The 24,141-nt window shown below is 42.8% G+C and overlaps 1 protein-coding gene across 2 annotated transcripts in view; it reads left to right on the top strand.

The window, feature by feature from the left end:
- The first annotated feature begins 4,522 nt into the window (after positions 1-4,522).
- Positions 4,523-24,141, top strand: part of bod1 (biorientation of chromosomes in cell division 1) — a 35,469-nt gene continuing 15,850 nt past the window's right edge. Inside the window, exons 1-2 of one of the 2 annotated variants that reach the window (XM_072591015.1) lie at positions 4,523-4,728; positions 13,905-14,029. In XM_072591015.1, coding sequence (XP_072447116.1) covers positions 4,609-4,728; positions 13,905-14,029 — 245 coding nt within the window. In that variant the 5' untranslated portion in view covers positions 4,523-4,608. The remainder of the gene's footprint in view (positions 4,729-13,904; positions 14,030-24,141) is intronic. The other variant, XM_072591014.1, reaches the window with a different exon arrangement.

The following is a 24,141-nucleotide window of genomic DNA, read 5'->3' as shown; positions in this document are numbered from 1 at the left end:
GATGTTCCCCATGCTACAACCTCTGTTTAAATTACTTCTATGTACCTGTTGCAACTCTGTAACATGATATCTGTTCATTACGGCAATGTTTGCTTTGATTTGTGAGCACGTTTTTCTTCTGGCCATTTTAGCCTGTAAATGCAACGTTTATTTGAAGATTTTGTATCCTCCACCAGAGATTTTAGGTTGGAGGTAAAGTTAAGCTCATGATGTTTCTGATCACATTTGTTAACTGACGTGGTTCAGACAGCAACACAGCCTAACGAACAAATCATTTTGGCTGATTCAAATTTGATATCATGGTGAGGCAATACAAGTCCAAGAGGAACATTTCATTCGTTTATTTTAGAAGAAACTGATTGAGTTCATAGCAAGCAAGCAAAATTCCTTACCTATAATGTCAGAGCGGGCTCAAATGGCCAAATTGCCTACTCCTAATACCAATAATGACTGTGTAAACAAACTAGCTTTGCCAGTAAAGCAATCACATGTGGTGACAAATGAAAATATCCAACTTAAGCAACAAGTGAAAGTGTGTAATTGACATACTTTAGCACAGATTGGTTAGCAGAATGAGAATAAAGAGTTGTTCATACAAATAAAAGATGGGGTGCTTACAACTGCATGAAAGCTGTTGAGGCTACATTGAGGCTACATGATCACCATCAACAGATTTATGACACAGTCAAGAACAAATTGCCTGCTGCAACAATCTACGATACAGCAAGGACAAGAATATCCTGCTTTAATAGAATAGCCATCTTCCATAAAGGACATTAATAAAATTAAAAGTCCCCTGATGATGTAATGGGGCAACCAACTTTTTCAACAGGAAATAGTTCCTCTGCTAAAACAAAATTCAGGCAATGAAGGAATCTTTAGTTGAGGTAATGGATCAATTGCATAGCTCAGCAGGAATGATTACCTCTGCAAAGGACATCCAAGAATTTTTTTAAAAGTTCACACAGGGAGCATGGAACATCACTGGCTGGACAGTATTTATTGCCCATGAGAAGGTGGCAGTGAGCCTTCTTGAACTGCTGCAGTCCACATGCTCTAGATCAATGCATGATGCCCTAGGGAGGGAATTCTGGGATTCTGACCAGTGACAAGAGAAATAACAGAGATATTTTTCCAAGTCAGAATGGTGAGTGGATTGGACAGGAACTTGCAGGTGGCAATGTTACCATTTACTTCCTGTCTTTATCCTTCTAAGTGGAAGTGGTCGTGGGGTTGTAAAGTGCTGTCTCTAGATCTTTGGTGAATTTCTGCATGTGTATTTTGTACATAATATACACTACTGAGCATTGGTATTGAAGGAAGTGGATGCTTGTGGATGTGGTGCCAGTCAAGCTGCTTTCTCCTGAATGGTGTCAAGCTTCTTCAGTGTTGTTGGAATTGCACTCATCCAGGCAAGTGGGGCATATTCCATCACACCCTTGACTTGTACCTTGTAGATAATGGACAGGCTTTGGGGAGTCAAAGTGAAATAGTCACTGCAGTATTCCTAGTCTCTGACTTGCTGGCCACCACTATCTTCATGTGGCCAGTCCAGTTGAGTTTGGGTCAATGTAACCCTAAGGATGTTTACAGTTAGGGATTCAGTAATGGTAACATTATTGAGTTCAAGGGCTGGTGGTTACATTGTCTCTTCTTAGGATTGGTCATTGCCTGGCATTTGTGTGGTATGAATGTTACTTGCCACTTGTCAGCCCAAGTCTGGATATTGTCCAGCTGTTGTACATTGGAACATGGACTGCTTCAATACCTGAAGAGTCAAAAGTGGTGCTGAACATTGTTCGCTAATGATTGCACATCCTCACTTCTGAGCTTATGGTGGAGGGAAGGTCATTAATGAAGATGGTTGGGCCTCAAACACTACCCGGAGGTCTTTTAGTTCAAAGAGATTTACAGATCTCAAATGATTAAGACCAGAATTAAGGTCAACAGTCCTCAAGCCAAAGATCTGCTATTTTTCCCCAGTGTTAAGAATACACCTCAGTACTGCTTCAATTTGAGAAATCAGAGTTGGTGAGGAACTTCAATCCATTGTCATAACCAAAGTTTTTCATTCCTGGATTATGCTTGTAATTTTTTCTTCACTCTCCAATGGATTCACATCCTTGTGTGGTGGCCAGAACTGTATATAATACTCCAGCTCAGGTCTTACAAGTGTTGTGGGTAACTTCAGAATAATCTTGCTGTGGTGCTCTGTGCCCCTATTATTAACCGTTCTCTCCATTTGCCCAGTCACTTTAATTGACCTATGCACATATGAAACCAAGTTCCTCATTTCCTTCACCCCCTTAAGTTTCGTACCCTTATTTTATGCTGCCTGTCTATGTCTCCATTTCTCACACTTCTTTACACTGAACTTCATTTGTTATCTATTTGTCCATTCCAGCAATTTGTCAGTCATTGTCTAGATTAGAGTGGTGCTGGAATAGCACACCAGTTCAGGCAGCATCCGAGGAGCAGTAAAATCGATGTTTCGGGCAAAAGCCCTTCATCTATTCCTGATGAAGGGCTTTTGCCTGAAATGTCGATTTTACTGCTCCTCGGATGCTGCCTGAACTGTTGTGCTTTACCAGCACCACTCTAATCTAGACCCTGGTTTCCAGCATCTGCAGTCATTGACAAATAGGTAAAAACAGTCATTCTAAAACAATGAAGACAATTTGCTGGAATGGACAAATAGATAACAGATGAAGTTCACAGTTCACAATATTCCAAGTTTCATATCATCTGCAAACTTTGAAACTGTCCCTGCACACTAAGATCCAGATTATTAATCTATCAGGAAAGGCAAGGTCCTAATTCTGACCCCTTGGAAACAAGACACACCTTCCCCAACCAAATATCCAGTAACAACTATTCTCTGTTCCCTACCACTCAGGTAGTTTTGTATCTATTTTGCTACCATCCTTATTATTGCAAAAGGTGTAACTTTGCTCACAAGTCTGTTATGCGTCACTGTATCAAATGTCTTTGAAAGTACAATACATTACATCAACAAAATTCCCCTCATCAATCCTTACTACTTCAAAACACTCCATTAAGTTATTCAAAGACGATATCACCTTTAGCAATCCAGGCACGCTTTTGCTAAGTTTAGTAGTCGTATAAAAATCTCTTTAGGGATTATACTAACTCTTGACTTGAATCCTGGGAGAGAAAAAACTTCTGCATATTTAAGTTTGAAAGTTGACTAACCGAATGTGGCAAAAAATTGTTGAGTAAAACAAACCACAACAATGTCTTCATTCAAAATTTAAACGGGCATAAGATCTGTTAAAACACAGTGACAATTACAATCAGTCTAAAAATTTGGGAAATTAGAGCTTCTCTTGACAGTAAAATAGCCCATTCTCCATAAGCATGTTATATCACGTTGTCTGACAGCCTTCTTTTCATTGAAACCAGGGACAAATCACAAACTCATATTGCAGCATTTACCCCTAAACCTGACAACGACTGGAATGGATTAGTGGGGCTGGAAAAGCACAGCAATTGTTTCCGTTGCTCCCAATGCGGTCTCCTCTGCATTGGGGAGACTGGACGCCTCCTAGCAGAGCGCTTTAGGGAACATCTCCGGGACACCCGCACCAATCAACCACACCACTCTGTGGCCCAACATTTCAACTCCCCCTCCCACTCTGCCGAGGACATGGAGGCCCTGGGCCTCCTTCACCTCCGCTCCCTCACCATCCGACACCTGGAGAAAGAACGCCTCATCTTCCGCCTCGGAACACTTCAACCCCAGGGCATCAATGTGGACTTCAACAGTTTCCTCATTTCCCCTTCCCCCACCTCACCCCAGTTCCAAACTTCCAGCTCAGCACTGTCCCCATGACTTGTCCTACCTGCCTATCTTCCTTTCCACCTATCCACTCCACCCTCCCCCCCCCCCAATCTATCACCTCCATTCCCTCCCTCACTCACCTATTCTACTCTATGTTACTTTCTCCCCACCCCCACCCTCCTCTCACTTATCTCTCCACCCTTCAGGCTCTCTGCCTGTCTTCCTGATGAAGGGCTTTTGCTTGAAACGTTGATTTTACTGCTCCTTGGATGCTGCCTGAATTGCTGTGCTTTTCCAGCCCCACTAATCCAGAATCTGGTTTCCAGCATCTGCAGTCATTGTTTTTAACCAACTACTGGAACGCGTCACCATAAAAACGCGCATGCGCTGTCTTGGCGCCCATTCTCTTGCTGAGCACAAATATTTTAATTTGTAATCTATTATACTATATGGTCGGTTTCAGTTAAGTGACGCTTAAACTCATCAGGTTGACTATATTCATCAACAAGCTCTGCGTAGAGCTTCACTTCACATTCTCCCTCTCCAAACCCTGAAAAAGGAAAGCCCAGCCGCTGCAACACAGTTTCTCAGCGAGCTGGATGTCACGCCTGCGCAATGCGGGCCACCGATGAAGATTCCACTTCCTCTTCCGGTTCATGAGTCCTCGAAGGGTTATAGCTGAAACACCGACTTCACCACCTCCTTGGTGCTGCTGGGCTCGCTGTGTTCCAGTTCCCAGCAGGCCCAGCGCCGGCTCCGTACGCACGCGCACTGCTACTTTCCTGTCGCTGCTGCGCTTGAGCGCCATGGCGAAGAAGCTGGCGGCGGATGATCCGAATCTGATCGCTATGATCGTCGACCACCTCAAGAGCCGCGGCCTTTTCGATGAGTTCCGCAGAGACTGTCTGGCTGATGTTGACACCAAGGTGAGAGAGGGCGACGGCTTCCAGCCCAGCCGTGTACATCGGACCCGGATAGTCTCCTGTCGCCCTGTGAGGACCCGAACAGACTGTGTCCGTCGGAGCAGCCGAGGCTTTTCAAAGGGAATCCAATTCCTAACTACCCCCAAAAATGGTCCCTTGTCCCGTCCTATAGCGATTGAGAAGTGCCGCGTCCCCGACTGTAGTTTTGAAAAGGGAGAGCGAGTGAAAGAGGTAACCCCTCTGGCCCAGGGAGGGCAAAGTGAGAGGGAATTCCTCTGGCCCAGGGAGGGCAAAGTGAGAGGGGATTCTTCTGGCCCAGGGAGGGCAAAGTGAGAGGGGATTCTTCTGGCCCAAGGAGGTACAATGCAGTAGGAGACCTCTCAGGGAAAGAGGCAGGAGGCGCCTGGTCTAGTGAGAGTAAGAGGGATGCACTTTCTCTCTGTGTCCTCCAGGTGCTCTAGTTTGTTTCCACAGTCCACAGATGTGCACATTAGGTGGATTAGCCATGGGAAGTGCAGGGTTTGGGTAGGAGAGGTGGGATGCTTTTTGCAGGGTCAATGTCATTCAATGGGTCAAATGGCCTGCTTCCACACTGTAGGGACTGTTTGGTCCACAGAGAGAGAGAGAGAGCAAGAGAGGCTGGAGGTGTCTTGTCCATCAAGGCACTGAGAGGCCTCTGGTCCAGGGAGTGAAAGGGGATGCACTGGTCCAGAAAAAGAGCGTGCGATGGGAAGCCTGTTGGCAACAGAGAATTGCTGTTGGGTGGATTGCTGTGCACCAGAGAAAGAGAGGAAACGAGGGGATGCTTCCAGTCCAGAGAAAGGGAGTGGGAGAAGCAGGAACTCTCTGGGCCAAGAAGCAAGAGAGACAAAATAAGACAGACAAGAAACTTCAGGTCCATGCAGAGAGGGAGGACGTCCCTGGTCCTGAGACACAGCAGGAAGAGATGTCTTTGGTTTATAGAGAGTACAGGAGGGGCTGCCTCTACTCTAAAGAGAGCGAGAGAGAATGTCTCTACTCCGGACAAGGAGAGAAAGCAAGAAGGGATGCCTCTGATCCAGGGAGAGCGAGAGGGAGTGTCTCTGGTCCAGAGACTGGGAGAGTGAGAGTGCGAGGCGGGATACCTCTGGTCTTGACAGAGAGAATGCAAGTAGGAGAGGGGTTGCCTTTGGTCCATAGACAGTGAGCTATGTAGCATGTTACTGATGCAGGGAGAGGGTGCAGGAATAAGAGGGGATGCAACAGGTTTCCTGCTAGTTTGTCAGATGTAGTGTTTTCTTTTATACAGTTCTTGCATGGTATCTTGTAAATGATGTTAGTTTTGCTGGTGGTATCTAATGGATCGTTTAGGTTCATTAGTTGCTGTTTAAGTGTGTTAGTGGGTTTGTGGCTACCATGATGCTAAGGGGTTGGAGTAGTCATAGAGATGTACAGCACAGAAACAGATCCTTTGGTCTAATTCGTCCTTGCCAACCAGATAACCCAATCTAGTCCCACCTGCTAGCACCCGGACCATATCTCTCCAAACCCTTCCTATTCATATACCCATCCAAATGCGTATTAAATGTTGCAATTGTACCAGCCTCCACCACATCCTCTGGCAGCTCATTCTATGACTCAATGACTCTAAGTCCATAACGACCCTCCGAACAGTAACCCACCCAGACCCATTCCCTTACCCTGTATTTACCCCGAGTAATGCACCTAACACTATATACGTTCAACTATCATGTCTAGAAATGGGAGTCTGTTGTCGTTCTCATCTTTGAATTTTATGCCTGTCAGGATATCGTTGATGGTATATGTTTCCTCTGGTTTGTTCCATTTTGTGATGACGAAGGTGTCGGCTACATAGTGGACCCATTCCTAGACATGACAGTTGAACATACATTTAACGGAGAGCTTCAAACCAGCATCTACAGAAAAATAACACGCACAGACCAAATACTTAACTTCAGAAACAATCACCCTAACACCCACAGATGGAGCTGCATTAAGACATTATTTCAAAGAGCTACGTCATCCAAGAACTCAAAAAGCAGAAGAAAAATATCTATACAATGTTTTCAAGAAAAACGGATACCAATAAGCACAATTCATCGACTCCTCAGAAACAAACTCACAGGCAGACACAACGCAACCAATACTCTAGCCACATTATCTTACATCAAAGGCATATCAGAAACGACTTCTAGACTACTCTGACCCCATGGCATTACTGTAGCCCACAAACCTACCAACACACTTAAGCAGCAAGTAATGAACCTAAAGGATCCATTGGATATCACCAGCAAAACTAACGTTATTTACAAGATACCATGCAAGAACTGTATAAAAGAAAACACTACATCGGACAAACTAGCAGGAAACTTGCCACCAGGATACATTAACACCAACTGGCCACCAAAGGACACAACCCACACTCGCTAGATTTCATACATACATACAGACAAAAAAGGACATCAGTTTGACTGGGACAACACGCACATTCTAAAGCAGACAAAACAAAGATATGCACAAGAATTCTTTGGGGTATTGCATTCTAACCAGAACTCCATCAGTAAACACAATGACTTAGAACCTTACCTTGAAAAATAGAATCGGAAATGACATCGCCCACCTTAAGAAACCAAGACCTAAAAAATAGAAAGGTGGGACATACCACCAGCGCTTCACCAGAGGCTCTCTCTGATTATGTTACCTAGTACGGTGATGAAACGTCTGAAAATAAACCTTCAAGCTCAGCGAGCTAACTTAGATTTATCCTCTATACATGTTAGACATGCTTTTTAAGTATTCAACCTATGTAGATATAGGAATGTAGATAGTGATTTTTCTTTAGCAAATACTACAAATTTTTTTGGTGAACCAAAGTGCTATATTTGGCATATTTTTAACACCAGTAGAAACTGAGAATTTTCAAAGAAAATTGACTTCCCAGACAGCTAACTAATTTTTTTTTGTTTATAACAATAGAATAACTTTAAGTGTAGATTTTAATAAAGAGTATCAAGAATTGTTATCAGGAATGGGGCTGCTGTGTTTACACATAGTCAGTTGTAACAAACAATAATTCAACAGTGTGAACCACTATATAAACTGTTCAAGGAAAGCTGAAGTGTTTTAAGAGTGTCAGCAGAGCCTAAAGATTAAAATATTACCTTTAAATTTAGTGCCAGCTATTCTTCTCAGTTCGTTTTCACATTGTTTACATCAAAGACTTTGTTAAACAATCCAGAAGAATTGATGAACATGGAGATGAAACAGAAGAAAACTAACTCTTAAACCGAAGTTCCCAGTTCCTTTGTTTTTTTTTAGTATTTGGATTGTTGGATATATGGAAGATAATAGTATTTCAGTTGGTAGTACTAAAAATACAACATAAAAACTATAGACCTACGTGTAAGCTTTAATGAGTTATTTGTTTTGCATCCTCTCCTTATAGTGTTTTATTTATCGTTGTTTGGGACAGCTTTTATGTGCGTATATAAAACTGTAAAGTCACTTTTGGACTCGTTGCACAATGATGATGATCTGTCAGATGCGGCCTAATTCTGTCTGTGTTTACCCGTAGTTGAGTTCATTGCCTGGGCTTTCTGTCAAACATTCATAAAAATTACTGGATGGTGACCAGTGCAGTCACCGAGGAGCAGAGCTCCTACCTGGGATCTGCTTTAATATTTGTAAAATAGAATTCTGTAATGCCTTCATTAATTCCAGGAAATGAGTCTGAACTCACCAAATGCATTTAAACCGTTAATTTGCACAAGGAGTGTTCCATAAATATTTTTGTGAAATCTATGCTGTACATCAAAACAACAGTCCATTGTTCTGTTCTTGGGTAGAAGAATTTCTTTAAATATATCAAGACCGTCTAGAACCAGAGTGCTTAATGTCAGAATAAAGGGGTGTTAATTTAAGACTGAGAACAGGAGAAATTTAATCTCTTAGATGACTGACTGTTTTTTTGGAACTCCTGACCACAAAGAGCTGTGAGTCCTTGTGTGTATTTAAGACTGAAATGGATTCTTAAATTGAGGAATCAAAGATTAAGGTAGAAAACACAGGAAAGTGGACATGAGTTTCAGATCAGCCATGATCCTATCGAATAACTGAGCAGGCTCGAGGCCAAACAGCTTAAAACTGTTCCTACTTCCGGTCTTTTAGATTGCAAACAGTCTCTCATGGACATTTTGAATCACTAGTTCAGGCAGTAGCTGAAGTGGATTCCTGGTGCCACCTTGACAGTTTTTGTCTTTTGAAGTATCTTATGGCTAAGGAGCAACCCAAGACAAACTAACCCCACTCTATCACTTACGATGAGGACTGCCTCTGCATCCAGCAAAAAGAGTTTCCCCACAGGCCTGCGTCATAAACTGATCACTGGAGAAGTTGTTATTGGGATGTGAACCCAGTTATTCTGATTCAGGTAAGAATACAACCACTGAAAATGGTAGGAATCTAACCACAGGTTAAGTGGACACTGAGTATATACACAGGAACCTTGATTATTCAAATACCAATTATCCGAAAATCAGATTATCCAAAGGAGATTTCGAGGTTCCGATAGAAACATTACATCAAAGATGTGTTTTCAACAGTCGTCATGTCTTTTGTTTACATTGATTGATTTAAACAGGCACAGTCTCCAAATGACTGACCTCCCACCCCTCTGTCTCTCCCCACACTTGCCCTGGAGTTCTACAGAGGGGTGTACCCTAAACCCCCCCTTCCCCAGATAATGTCTCTGACATTGTCCTGTACAGGGCAAACATGGAACCTGTCAAAAAGTTGCAATAAAAAGGTGTGTGTGTGTGTGTGTGTTAGTTAGTTAGTTATTTGGAGACTTACCCCACAAAGGCGGCAGCAGCAGTCTTGTTGTTAGTGTACAGTCCAGCTGCCCCGGAGAGGAGGCGGGGGAGGGGGGGGTCTCGCGCGCTGTGATGATGCCTTACCTCCAGAACAGGGAGCAGACTTTCAAAACTCCAGGCCTGAGAGGAAAGGCATGTATGAGTCTTCCAGAACTCATTATTCAAATTCATACATGTTTTTCACTGATTAACACCAAGTTCAATGCTATGAAAGGACAATCTTTGGCTGAATTATACAAATAAATAAAGCCCGACCTGCCGTATCTCTGCTCCCATTGATGCCTCCGCTGGAGAGAAAACTCTATCCTATGGGATGTGGGGCATGCAGACATCATAATATACAAGAACAATAGGCTTGCAATAACTCCTGTGATGTAACTCTCCTCTAATATTGGGAAGGCCTGGTTTAGATTCATGCCTGAAAGCACAATGTCGCTTCAAAGCCGGTAAATCACAATAGACTTGATCTTTCATGTCCGCTTCAAAAGAAGTACAGAGTGCAGGAAACAACAATCTGCCTTGTTTTGGTGGATCTCACTAAAGCATTTGTCACTGTGAGTAGGGTAGACTTCTATCAGCTGCTAGAGGGAGTCAGCTGGTCTGTCAAAGTTTTGAGTATTTTTATGTCCTTCTGTGATAACAAGCATGCCACCTCTGGCCGTTTTGAGATAAACAATGGAGTGAACGAGGACTATGCCAGAGTCTCTCTGTTTGGTACCATTTTTGTCTGCTGTCCTGATTTTGCCCATCCTTCTGTGGAGAAGGAAAGCGAGAATGGTAGATTCCTGAATCTTGTGAAGACGGAAAGACAAAAGTGTGGCTTGTCCTGTTCGGAGCATTTTCAAATACTAATAACACTATACTACGTGCCCAGGCAGAAGATCAGCTGTAAAGTTCGTGGATCATCTGTCCTGTGAACATGTCATGTTTGCCCTCTTCATCATCTGTCATGAAAATTGTAGCGATGGAACAGGATGATGTTTCCATTTGTGATCAGACCTGACACACACCACTGGAAGCAGGTAGTAGCTTCTGCTATCTTTGATCTACAATGACACACAGCCTGTGCCTTGACAAAGAGCTTAGCACATAAAAAAGCAGCCATCAACTTTGACAAACACAAAGTGCTGGAGAAGCTCTGCAGATCTGGCATCATCTGATCTGACAAAGAATCACAACTGGAAAGGTCAACTGTTTTTCTCTCTACAGATATTGCCAGGCCTGTTGAGTTTCTCCAGTACTTCCTGTTGTTATTTCAGATCTCCAACAACTGTAGTTCTGTGTTTTTATGAACAGCAACATACTGACCTCCAAGACCAAGATTCTTATGTTAAAGTCTGAAGATCGTCTTGAAGTCTGGACACCTTACAATTTCCAAGAAAAGTCTCAATAACTGTAGTGTCTACAAAACAGCCTTGTTATCCTGTGGAAGACCAAATGAAAAATGAAGCTGTTGTTTTGAGGGGAAGTATGACTGTTTGTGCTCAACACAGAAAGAAGATTCCACTAGTTTGGGCATGTGGATTAAGTATAAGATATTAGAATCATAGAATCCCTAGATCCAAGATGGATCAGCTTGGGCTGATTTAAATGGATTTAACATATTTGTGCCATACAATTGTCAAACTGAGAGCAGTCTCCAACAAGAAAAAATCTCATAATTGCTCCTTGATGTTCAGTGACATCACTGTCATTGATCTAGCAACAATCTTGGTGATTGCTATTGACCAGCAACTGAACTGGACCTAAATAACTCATTATCTGTTTCTCCAGTGCTTGTCCATTATCTAAGTGACACAAGTCAGGAATGTGACTAAGTACTGTCGGTTGGTGGGTGAGTACAGCCCCAAAAAAACTCAAGTATCTTGATTGGTATCCTATTCACCACCTTAAGCATTCACCAGATGGTACACACTGCTGCCACTGACATAACTCGTTCCTTTTAACCTTCTAAACTTGTGAACTCTTAACACCTTGAAGGACAAAGAAAGCAAGTGTATGGGAACACTACCGCCTGCAAGCCACTGCCTCCAAGGCAAGCCATCCTCTTGACTTAAAACTAGATCACTGTACATTTTACTGTTGCTGTGTCAAAGTCCTGGGGCTGTCTCTTCCTAAGAGCAGTGGGTGTCCCTATGCTCCACGGACTGCAAAAGTTCAAGAAGACAGCAGCCCTGCAGGGCACTTTGGGGTGAGCATTAAGTGGCTTAGCTGGTGATGCCCACATTTGTTGAATTTTTTTTAAAAACTGTAAGGAACTACATCATGGATTCGCTATTCTAGAATCAGCATATTCATCCACCAAAAGAAATGTATCAGATGATGTCTGATCTTATCAAATACTGTTGTTCTGAAATCATCTCATAGATTGAAGGATGCCAAATTTGAATTTGTCATTATGTAGGTAGATTTATTTGTAGTAACATTAATAGGCAAGACATCATGAGGAATTTTGACAAATTAAAAATGGTTGCTATCTTTTGATATCTAACCTCCAGTTTTTGTGCATTCCATTTATCCATCACTATTTGAAATTATAATCAGAGGCCTGAGTGCATGTGAGTAGTCCTCATTTGACATTGAAATTTTTCTTTCTGAGAATTGCTACTTTTAAGTGAAAAAAACCAGTGTAAAAGCTGGTAGAATTTCATAGACTATTACAAAAAAAAGACTGTACATTGAAATACCTGACATAGCTGAGTTCCTACATTGCTAAAGAAACAGCTTGAGTGGGAATGGGGCGAGTAAAAATATTTTTAAGGTATTTAGCACACTTGCCTTCATTGCTTAGAGTTTTGAGTATAGGGGTTGGGATGTTATGTTGAGTTGGTACAGGACATTTGATGAGGCCTCTTTTGGAGTACTGTGTCCAGTTCAGGTCCCCCTGTTATAGAAAAGATGTTATTCAGTGAGAGAGGGTTCAGAAGGGATTTACCAGGATATTTCTGTGTTTGAATTATAAGGAGAGGCTGGATAAACTAGGACTTTTTTCATTGGAATGTACGAGGTTGAGACGTGAACTTGTACAGGTTTATAAAATCATGAAGTGGATATCAATAAATGGATATAGATAAGGTGAATGGCAGGTGTCTTTTCCCTAGGATGGGATATGTAAAGAATAGGCAGCATATTTGTAAGGTGAGAGGAGAAAGCTTTAAAAAAGACTTGTTTTGCAGAGTGCTCCAGAGAAATAGTGGTTTTGGACAAGTTACAATATTTAAAAGACACTTGGTAAGTACATTGAATACAAAATGGTTGGAGGGATAAGCAGCCAGGTTGGACAAGTTTAGGATTATGGTCAGAAAGGACTGGTTAGACTGAAGGGGTGGGTTTCCATGTTGTATGACTCTTGACGTAGCTTTCTACTTAAAGATAATTTGTCAAAAATAAAGGGCACCTTTCTCTTTCAATACCATCTCACTACTTCATTGCTTGTTCCACTATGGCTACATCTTCAGCAATTGCAAGGTGCTGTCAATTCCAGGGACTCTTTCCTTCTCTCTTCCACCCCCCCCGCCCAGTGTCTTAAGCTACAGTGTTCCTGGAGTTGTGCTGAAGCTGCTAATAATCAATTATATACTTTTGTTCCCGTTGTTCTTTCCTCTTCGTGGCAGTCCTCATATTTGAACTTCGGCTATGGATTGGGGAGTAGTCGCAACTTAGCACAAGAAGCCGCAAGTAAGGAGTGGCAGTAAGTTGGGGAGTTAGAGAATGGGAGAGGATGTGAGTCAAATATTAGAAGTAGGAGACGACATAATATTAATCTCCTCTTGATGCTCCGACTATAGGTCCATTAACTTTATAGTGTGAAAGCAAAGTTACAGTAAACATGGCAACAAAATGAGGGTTACTGATATTTGGAAATGTTCCAGAGTTGATGGGCTTGTTCAGGAAATTTTGTGATGAAGTTATAATGTTTTGTTCTCTTGGGATGGTTGTAGACTGTTGTCCTTCTGCAGTCATTTATTTTGTAATTTTCACTCCTCTTTTGTGTGGCTGAGGAGATGCCAATTTTACTTGGTTTTAGGCATCTTCCACTTAGTTGTCACAAGAGGTAAGTGAGAAGGTTTGCTGACTTTTGTAAGATTTTGTGACCTATCTGAAGTTCTTAGCTCAAAGGCAAGCACTAACTGTGGGTCAGTGAATTAGTGTCCATGTATAATAGTGTATTGCTCAAAAAAGTGCCATTTGTATAAAGCAAATATAAATTGGATTTTGATTATGTTCAATTTAGGAAAGGTATTGTTCACTACTGTCAAATTGTAAATATTTATTTGCCTTATTTTAATCTTTTGTTAACATTTACAGCCAGCCTATCAGAATCTCAGACAAAGAGTTGATAATTTTGTGTCCAATCACTTGGCTAATCATGAGTGGAATCCAAGCCTTAACAAAAATCAGCTGCGTAATGAACTTCGACAGAGGGTCTGTAAGTGAGTATGCTACTTAAATATTTTTATAGTTTCAATGCTTTTATCCCCTAGTCTGGATATTTTTGTACTATCTGATTTGCATTTCCATCAAATTTTGAAGTGCAACTTTTCTGTTCAGTTTATGACCCAAATTATTTGTTAGGATTTTACTACAGTGTTACTTTTAGTGACAAATGTTCAGCACTAGATTTTAAAAGTAGATGGTTAGATGCTATGTAGATTACTGTTCAGTTTTGGACAAAGTACCTTAGGAGGGATAGGTTTGACTTGATGGCCATGCAGTGCAGATTCACCAGAAGATACTGAGGTTTGTAGAGTTCATCATTAGATTGACAAGCAGGACACTGGAAAAACACACAAGTCAGACAGCATCAGGAGGTGGAAAAGTCAATGTTTTGGTTGTAACCCTTCTTCAGAACTGGGGGTGGGTATAAGGAGATCTGCAGATAAAGGGGAGGGTGGGGAGGGGGTTGCGGGTTGGTGAAGTAGGGATCGGTGAACACAGGTATGACCTGGCTGGTCGATGGGAGGAATGAATCTGGTTGGTAACTGGCAGGGTCGATCAGAGGAATGGAAGTGGGGGGGAGGGACTGGAAAAGGAGTAGGCATATGGGAAGGGAGGTTATTTGAAATTGAAGAACTCAATATTAAACCCTCTGGTCCATTGGCTGCCCAGGCGGAAGATCAGGTGGTGTTCCTCCAATTTGCGATCTAATTTGCTGTGGTATGGAGGAGGCCAAGGATGGTCATGTCGGAAAGGGAGTGGCAAGGGGAAACAAAATGGGCAGTGACTGGAAGGTCAGGTCAGCCCCTGTGGGCCCAGCTGAGATGCTCAGCAAAACGTGCTCTGAATTTACTTTTGATCTCACTGATGTAGAAAAGACCACATTGGGAGCACCCGATACAGTAAATTAGATTGGAAGAGGGGTAGGTGAACCTCTGTCTCACCTCGAAGGACTATTTGGGCCCTGGATGGAGATGACTCGAGTGGAGTGCCGGCAGGTTTCGCATCTTTTCCGCTTGCAGGGGAAGGTGCCAGGGGTTTTGGGGGGGTAGTGGGGGAGGGGTTGGTGGGGAGAGTAGCATAAACCAAGGGTTGGCGAAGGGAATGGTCCTTGCGGAAAGTAGAGGGATGGGGAGGGGAAAGTGTTCTTGGTGGTGGGGCCTAATTGGAGTTGGCAGAAGTGTTTAAGGATTATACATTGATATGGAGACTGGTGACGACAAAGGAAACTCCCTCTTTATTGCATTTAGAGGGGACAGGGTTTAAAGCAGTGAAGCAGGGAACGGAAGAGGTGCAGTGGAGTGCTATCTGGATAACAGGGGGGGAGACAAGCATTTGTTCAAAATAGGTGGACATCTGGGATGCTTGGAAGTGGAATGTCTGCTCGTCTGAGCAGATGTGGCAGAGGCGGAGGAATTGGGAGTCCTTGAAGGATACTGGGTGGGGATAATTATGGGAATCTGTGGGTTTATAGTAAACGTCCATCTGGAAATGGAAATGGAGAGGTCAAGAAAGGGGAGGGAGTTGTCTGAAATGGACCAAGTGAATTTGAAGGGAGGGTGAAAGTTGTGGGTGAAGTCTGTGCGCTGTTCCAGTTCGGCGTGGGTGCAGACCACTACACCGATGTAGTCATCGATGTAATGGTTGCAGAGTACGTACTGATGAGGGACTGACGTAGCTGACAGAGGCAGGTGTAGCTAGGGCCCCTCCCTTGGTCACCCCTGGATTTGGAGGAAATGGAAGGAGTTAAAGGAAAAGTTTTTAAGGTGGAGGAGGGTATCGGTTGAGGGGGACTGGATGGGTTTTGTTGGAAAGAAAGAAGCTGAGGGCCTGAAGGCCTTCCTTGTAGGGTATGGACATATATATGGACTGCACGTATGTAGTGAAGGTAAAGTCTTTGAGGGCTGGGGAACTGGAATTTATTGATGGGGTGGAGGGCATGGTTAGTGTTACGGATATAGGTGGGAAGTGTCTGAACCAAGGGGAAAGAGGGTGAAATCGAGATAGGAGGAGATGAGTTCGGTGGGGCAGGATCATGTGGAGACAATGGGTCACCTACGGTAGTTAGGCTTGTGGATCTTGGGGAGCAGGCACTGTGGGCCTGGGGACCATAAGGTTGGAGCTGGTGATGGGGAGATCACCGTGTCATCCCGTTTCTGCCTCCATCAAAGCAAAATGCTCAGTATAGTTTTACCTCCTTCACCTTTATTCCAGGCCCTAGAGGGAGAGAGAATGATCGCCCATGCACAGAGGAATATAAGTTCTGTCTTTTCTTGAACAGGAGTTTCTTAATTAAATAGCAGTTTGCAGGGAGGGCATCCAGATTAAGCAACATACATATTAATTGGGTAACCGTTACAAATTAGTGAGTTTCAATAGTAAAGATTAAGCCATCTGCTGTTACACAATGGATGTTCTTAACCTTGTTAACTGGCTTCACATAATGAATAATTTTCATCTTAGTTAACAGACTTTACATACTGAATGCTTCTTCATCTTGTTAAATTGCTTTACATAATGAATGATTTTCCACCTTGTTAACCCACAACCCTTGCCTCCAGCACCCCATTGTTTACTCCAAATTCTTATCTGACTGGAGTCATGCTAGCTGAATCTTTCTTGTTTCACAAAACTTAACACTCTCCTTACCTGCTCATACCATATATACTTTCTCATTTCCTCCTTTTATCATTTCATGATAACCACCTAAATGGCGCTACCAGCTTGCATAAGACTCTGACAGCTAGTATTTAAGCCAGTTATTGTCACACAGCGTACAATGATTATAACAACAAAAATTACTAGTCCGTGACAGTAAATAGAATTTGAAGAATCCTCTCATGGAAAAAAAATTCACCAGTAAAGTTCTTAAATCCACAGTCCTTATGACCACTCTGTCCCCTCCAAGTCGAGTGGAAATGAGCCAGTTCTCCAAAATCTCCTTCAGTAAAGTCCAACCTGAAAACAAAATCCAGTCCGGTCCTTCTGCATCACTTGTGGAGAAATCTGAACTCTTAGAAAAGGGCAGTTAAATACTTAAACAAAACTGACGAGACTTCCATCCTTCCGGCGATGCTTCAGATGGAGGAGACCAGCGCATCTAAGTGTGCAGTGCTGCAGCTGCAGGAGCAGGAGCAGGCAAAGTGAATGCAGTATTATTTGCTACGTCTGCTCCTCCTCTGCTGTTAAATGTAACAAACCCAACTAGTTGTTTTGAAGTTAGCTTGGTCAGTGTACCATCATATCCCTTAAATAATCGAAAGACAAGGTAAAGCTCACGTGGGTTTATGTCCGTTAGAAACCTCTTCACTTTTGTTTAGCTTCTCTTTTCATGCTCACAACTGGGGAGCTGATTGGATCAGGTTGTGGAAGGGCAGGCTGTGGTCCAAAGGCACGCTTTACCTGTGAACAGAGAAACTCTAGAGACGGTATCAGCTTCTGAAAGTATCTTTGCATTAAATCTCTATAAGGTCACCCCTCAGCCTCCAACGCTCCAGGGAAAACAGCCCCAGCCTGTTCAGCCTCTCCCTATAGCTCAAATCCTCCAACCCTGGCAACATCCCTTTAAATCTTTTCTGAACCCTTTCAAGTTTCACAACATTTTTCCAATAGAAAGGAGACCAGAATTGCATGCAATATTCCAACAGTGGCCCAACCAATGTCCTGTGCAGCCACAACATGACCTCCCAACTCCTGTACTCAATACTCTGACCAATAAAAGACCGCATACCAAACGCCGCCTTCACTATCCTATCTACCTGCAACCCCACTTTCAAGGAGCTATGAACCTGCACTGCAAGGTCTCTTTGTTCAGCAACACTCACTGGGACCTTACCATTAAGTGTATAAATCCTGCTAAGATTTACTTTCCCAAAATGCAGCACCTCGCATTTATCTGAATTAAGCTCAGATTAAATTTCTCAGCCCATTGGCCCATCTGGTCAAGATCCTGTTGTAACCTTCTTTGTTGTCCACTACACCTCCAATTTTGGTGTAGTGGACTACACCAAACTTACTATCTGTACCTCTTATGCTCACATCCAAATCATTTATGTAAATGACAAAAAGTAGATGACCCAGCACCGATCCTTGTGGCACTCCACTGGCCACAGGCCTCCAGTCTGAAATCCAACCCTCCACCACCACCTTTTGAGCCAGATCTGTATCCAAATGGCTAGTTCTCCCTGTATTCCATGAGATCTAACCTTGCTAATCTGTCTCCCATGGGGAACCTTGTCGAACGCCTTACTGAAGTCCGTATAGATGACATCTACTGCTCTGCCCTTATCAATCCTCTTTGTTATTTCTTCAAAAAAACTCAGTCAAGTTTCTGAGACATTATTTCCCACGCACAAAGCCATTTTGACTATCCCGAATCAGTCCATGCCTTTCCAAATACATGTACATCCTGTCCCTCAGGAATCCCTCCATCAACTTGCCCACCACCGAGGTCAGGCTCACTGGTCTATAGTTCCCTAGTTTGTCCTTATCGCCCTTCTTAAACAGTGGCATCACGTTTGCTAACCTCCAGTCTTCCGGCACCTCTCCTGTGACTATCGATGATGCACATATCTCAGTGAGAGGCCCAGCAATCACTTCTCTAGCTTCCCACAGAGTTCTCGGGTACACCTGATCAGGTCCTGGGGATTTATCCACCTTTAACCGTTTCAAGACATCCAGCACTTCCTCCTCTGTAATCTGGACACTTTGCAAGATGTCACCATCTATTTCCCTACAGTCGATATCTTCCATATTCTTTTCCACAGTAAATACTGATGCAAAATATTCATTTAGTATCTCCCCCATTTTTTGTGGCTCCATACAAAGGCCGCCTTGCTGATCTTTGAGGGGCCCTATTCTCTCCCTCGTTATCCTTTTGTCCTTAATGTATTTGTAAAAACCCTTTAGATTTTCCTTAATTCTATTTGCCAAAGCTATCTCATGTCCCCTTTTTGCCCTTCTGATTTCCCTCTTATGTATACTCCTACTTCCTTTATACTCTTCTAAGGATTCACTTGATCTATTCTGTCTGTACCTTACACATGCTTCCTTTTTTCTTAATCAAACCCTCAATTTCTTTAGTCATCCAGCATTCCCTATACCTATCAGCCTTTTCCTTTCACCCTAACAGGAATATACTTTCTCTGGATTCTTGTCATCCCATTTCTGAAGGCTTCCCATTTTTCCAGCCGTTCCTTTACCTGCGAACATCTGCCCCCAATTAGCTTTTAGAAAGTTCTTGCCTAATACCGTCAAAATTGGCCTTTCTCCAATTTAGAACTTCAATTTTTAGATCTGGTCCAACTTATTCCATCACCAATTTAAATCTAATAGAATTATGGTCGCTGGTCCCAAAGTGCTCTCCTACTGACACCTCAGTCACTTGCCCTGCCTTATTTCCCAAGAGTAGGTCAAGTTTTGCACCTTCTCTAGTAGGGACATCCACATACTGAATCAGAAAATTATCTTGTACGCACTTAACAAATTCCTCTCCATCTAAACCATTCACGCCATGGCAGTCCCAGTCTATGTTTGGAAAGTTAAAATCTCCTGCCATAATCAACCTATTATTCTTACAGATAGCTGAGATCTCCTTACAAGTTTGTTTCTCAATTTCCTTCTGACTATTAGGGGATCTATAATACAATCCCAATAAGGTGATTATCCCTTGCTTATTTCTCAGTTCTACCCAAATAACTCCTCCCAAACACCAGCTCCTCAGCCTTGCATTCATCTGCTCCATCCTTCTATTCCTGCCCTCGTAGCACTGGGAGTAATCTAGGTTATTCTCAAAAATATTTCTTTTTAACAAATTAGCCAAGTATCAATGTGAAAGCTGTCAGGAAAAGTATTTCAAAAGTCTGGGACAGCAAGGAAACAAATGTTTCCTGTGCTTTAGCAATTGAAGAGGCAGTTTTAGTTCAGATTTAAATCTCACATATTCATGGGAAACAAATGCTGAATACTTTAAAATATGTCCTCCAAATGAAACTTTCCCCCAAAAAAATCTGAATGTGGCAACTTTGGTAGAGATTAACATTCTTTGAATTTGCAGTATGAAGGGGGCCAATGAAGTCTTAACAATAATTGAAAGCATTTAAACTGTCAGCCTCAAGTTCTAATATCCTCTTTAAAAAAAACTTAACAAAACATCAAACTAAAAGTGCACTCTTCTTTTTGTGAACATTCTGCATTAAAAACACAGCAGCAGCAAAGATATTTCAGCAGCAAAGATATTTTAATACAATACCCTCATTTTGCTAAAGCATGACTACTGACCCATTTTTTTTTAAACAGGCATTGTAGAATTTCAGATAAATCAGGGGCTCGAGGCTCTCAATCAATTTGTTTTAAGGTTACAAGTTTGATAATTTTAAAAAGACCGTGATGTTGTACAGTTTCAATGGAAAAAACCAAAATCTATCCTATTACATAGTTCACAAAACACATTGAATTGAAATCCTGATTCAAACAAAGCAGCACAGTTATTTAAATGATTTTCTGAACCAGTATTTTAACAAACAAAATATTTAACTATCAAAACACTCACTACATGGCACAACTTATGCTGAAACTGCCTTTTCTGACCGAAGTACGAGTCCAACCTTAATTTCAGCATTTTATTTTGGCATCCTTTCGATGAAATTACACTTACAAAAAGAGAAAGCCCTCCAAGCGGACCACGTGGCACCACAGTTCAAGCCACTCTCTTTCCTCCCCGAACAAAGACTTGCAAAGCCTCAAATTTTGCCACTGGGAGCTTTAACCCCTTCCTCACTTTACTCCTCACGAGGGCTCAAATCCCACTCAAACACAGAAGGTTCAAACCCCAGTACCGTGTGGAGGACTTGAACCTCGACTTAACCCAGTGGACTCAAACTCCAAAATGACACAGCAGACTTGAACCTCAATTAACCCCAGGCGACTCATACTCCAATACAGTGAGGTAGACTTGAACCTCCATTAAATCCCCAGTACAGCGCAGAGGACTTGAACCTCAATTAAACCCTTTCCCCCAAAACAGCTCAGAGGACTTTAACCTGTGTTCTTCAGTGCGCTTACGAAACTGTTTCTCAACTGAAGTAATTATCGTTCAAGGAGTCCGTAGAATAGAGAGAGATTGAACGAGGGGACCATTTCCGACACACAGGAATATCGAAAGTGACCAAGTTTTAAAATCTTACCTTGTGGGCCAGTCCATCTCGAGAAACCAATGTTCCGGGCAATTGCTAACACCGTCTGATCATAACTATTCCTTTGGATACTGCCGACTACGCTAATATTACCATCCTGTTCCTGCCTCTGTGAAAGCAAAATGCTCAGAGACACAGTATAGTTTTACCTTCATCTTTATTTCGGGCCCTGGAGGGAGTGAGAGCGATCGCCTATGTGCAGAGGGACATAAGTCTCCGGTTTTCTCCTGAATGGCAGTTTCTTAATTAATTATATAGTCATTTGCAGGGAGGAGCATCCAGATGAGGCATATTGACTGTGTGACCATTACAATCAGTGAGTGTCAGTAGTAAAGGTTAAGCCATCTGCTGTTATACAGTGAATGTTCTTAACCTTGTTAACTGGCTTCACATAATGAATAATTCTCACCTTGTTAACTGAGTTTACATACTGAATGCTTCTTCATCTTGTTAAATGGCTTTACATAATGAATGCTTTTCCACCTTGTTAACCCACTACCCTTGCCTCCAGTACCCCATTGTTTTAAGCAAGTTCTTACCTGATCCGAGCCATGCTAGCTGAACCTTTTGTTTAACAAAACTCAAAACTCAACTCTTTCCCTACCTGCTCATACCTTTTACATTTTCTCAACCGGAGGTGATGAAGTCATAGATTGTGCGATTGAATTTTGGCCTGATGGGTCATGATGGGGTCGTGGTCAAGGGGGAGGTAGGATGTGTCAGACAGCTGGCATTTGACCTCTGTAGCATTGAGGTCCGACCTCCACACTATCACCTTTTGTCAGTGAGTTTGATGGTGAAACGAGAGTTGGTCCAGAGAGAATGGAGCGCTGTTTATTCGGAGGGGTGAAGTTGGAGTGGGTAAGGGGTGTGGAGAAATTGAGGTGGCCGATGTCACGTTGGCACTCAGCAACGAAATGGTCTAGGGTGGGTACAGGCTGGTGGCGGTGACAGTTGGAGGTGGGAGAAGCCAAGTGGAGGAGGACCCACAGAGGCCAACCTGACATCCCAGTCATCACCCATTTTAGTTCCCCTTCCCACTCCCTTTCCAACATGACCATCCTTGGCCTCCTCCATTGCCACAGCAAAACAGATCGCAAATTGAAGGAACAACGCTTCATCTTCCACCAGGGCAGCCTGCAGCCTGTTGGACTTAACGTTGAGTTCTCAAATTTCAAATTACCTCCCTTTCAAGCAACTCCCCCTCCCTTCCATTCCTCTGATCAACCCTTCCTTCTAGTTACCAACTGGATTCATTCCTCCCATTGACCAACCACTCTACTTATGTTCACCTATCCCTACCTCACCACTCTCCCCTATCCCTTACCCTCGCGTCTCTCCTGCCCCCCCCCCCCCCCCCCCCCCAAAACCATCTGCATCTCCCCTTCTACATACTTATATATACCTCCAGCCCAAGAAGGGTTGACCGGAAACATTGACTTCTGCACCTCCTCATGCTGCCTGACTTGCTGTGTTCCTCCAGGCTCCTGCTTGTCTACCTTGATTCCAGCAACCACAGTTTTTGTTTTGTCTCTGAGTTAACCATGAGCACAGTTGCATAAACATTATATTTTCTCCCTGCTATTCAAGACCCTTCTGTTCTGTTCCTACGTCTTTTTTCATTTCTGCCTTCACAGGTAGTCTTTTCCCAAATCTCTGCGTCAACTGTTCAATACTCCTCAACCTTCATGCTCTTTTGCTGTTGTGCCACAAGGATCGGTGCTGGGTCCACTGCTTTTCATCATTTTATATAGATGATTTGGATGTGAATATAAGAGATATGGTTAGTAACTATGCAGATGACACCAAAATAGGTAGTGTAGTGGATGATGAACAGGATTATCTCAGAGTACAATGGGATCTTTATCAGATAGGCCAATATGCCGAGGAGTGGCAGTTGGAGTTTAACTTAGATATATGTGAGATGTTGCATTTAGTAAGGCAGACCAGGGCAGGACCTGTACAGCTAATAGAGTAATGCAGCATGGCACCATGCCCTTCAGTCCAGACTGGTCCATGCTGTTAATAGTTCCTAGTCAGCTAGTTCTAATTGCCTACGTTTGGTCAATATCCCTCTAAACCCTTCCCATCCATGTGCCTATCCAAATATTTTTTTTAAATTTGCTATTGTACAGCCTCAACCACTTTTCCTAGCAGCCCATTCCATATATGCACCATTCTCTGCATGAAGAAGTTGCCCCTCAGGTCCTCTTAAATCTTTCCCCTCTCACCTTAAACCTATGCCCTCTGGTTTTCAGTTCCCCATCTCTGGGGGAAAAAGACTGTCCATTCAAGCTATCTATGCACACCATGTTTTATACACTTTGAAAGGTCACCCCTCATTCTTCTACGTTCCAAAGAATAAAGTCCTATCCTGGCCAACCGCTTCCAATAACTCAGAGCTACTAGTCCTGGCAACAACCTCGTAAATCTTCTTTGCACTCTTCCAGTTTAACTTTATCTTTCCTATAATAGGATGACCAAAACTGTACACAATACTCCAGGTGCGGTCTCACCAATGAATGATACAACTGTAATCCAACATTCCAACTCTGTACTTAATGCCTTGACTGATGAAGGCCAGAATGCTAAGTGCTGCCTTCACCACCCTGTCTCCCTGTGACACCGCTTTCAAAGAACTATGTACTTGTACTCCTAGACTCCTCTGTTTCACATCACTCTTCAGGGCCTTACCCTTTACTGTATAGGTCCTACCTTGGTTTGACTTTCCAAAGTGCAACACCTCGCATTTGCCTGTATTGAATTTCATTTGCCAATCCTCAGCCCGCTTCCCCATCTGTTCAGGATTTCTTTGTGATTTTTGATAACCTTCCTCATTATCATGATGCCTTCTAATTTTGTATCATCTGCAAACTTAATAATCATGCCTTGTACATTCACATCCAGATCATTTA

Source organism: Chiloscyllium punctatum, chromosome 20, assembly GCF_047496795.1.
Source record: "Chiloscyllium punctatum isolate Juve2018m chromosome 20, sChiPun1.3, whole genome shotgun sequence".
Taxonomy (NCBI): domain Eukaryota; kingdom Metazoa; phylum Chordata; class Chondrichthyes; order Orectolobiformes; family Hemiscylliidae; genus Chiloscyllium; species Chiloscyllium punctatum.
This window is presented reverse-complemented; position numbering and strand designations above follow the sequence as displayed.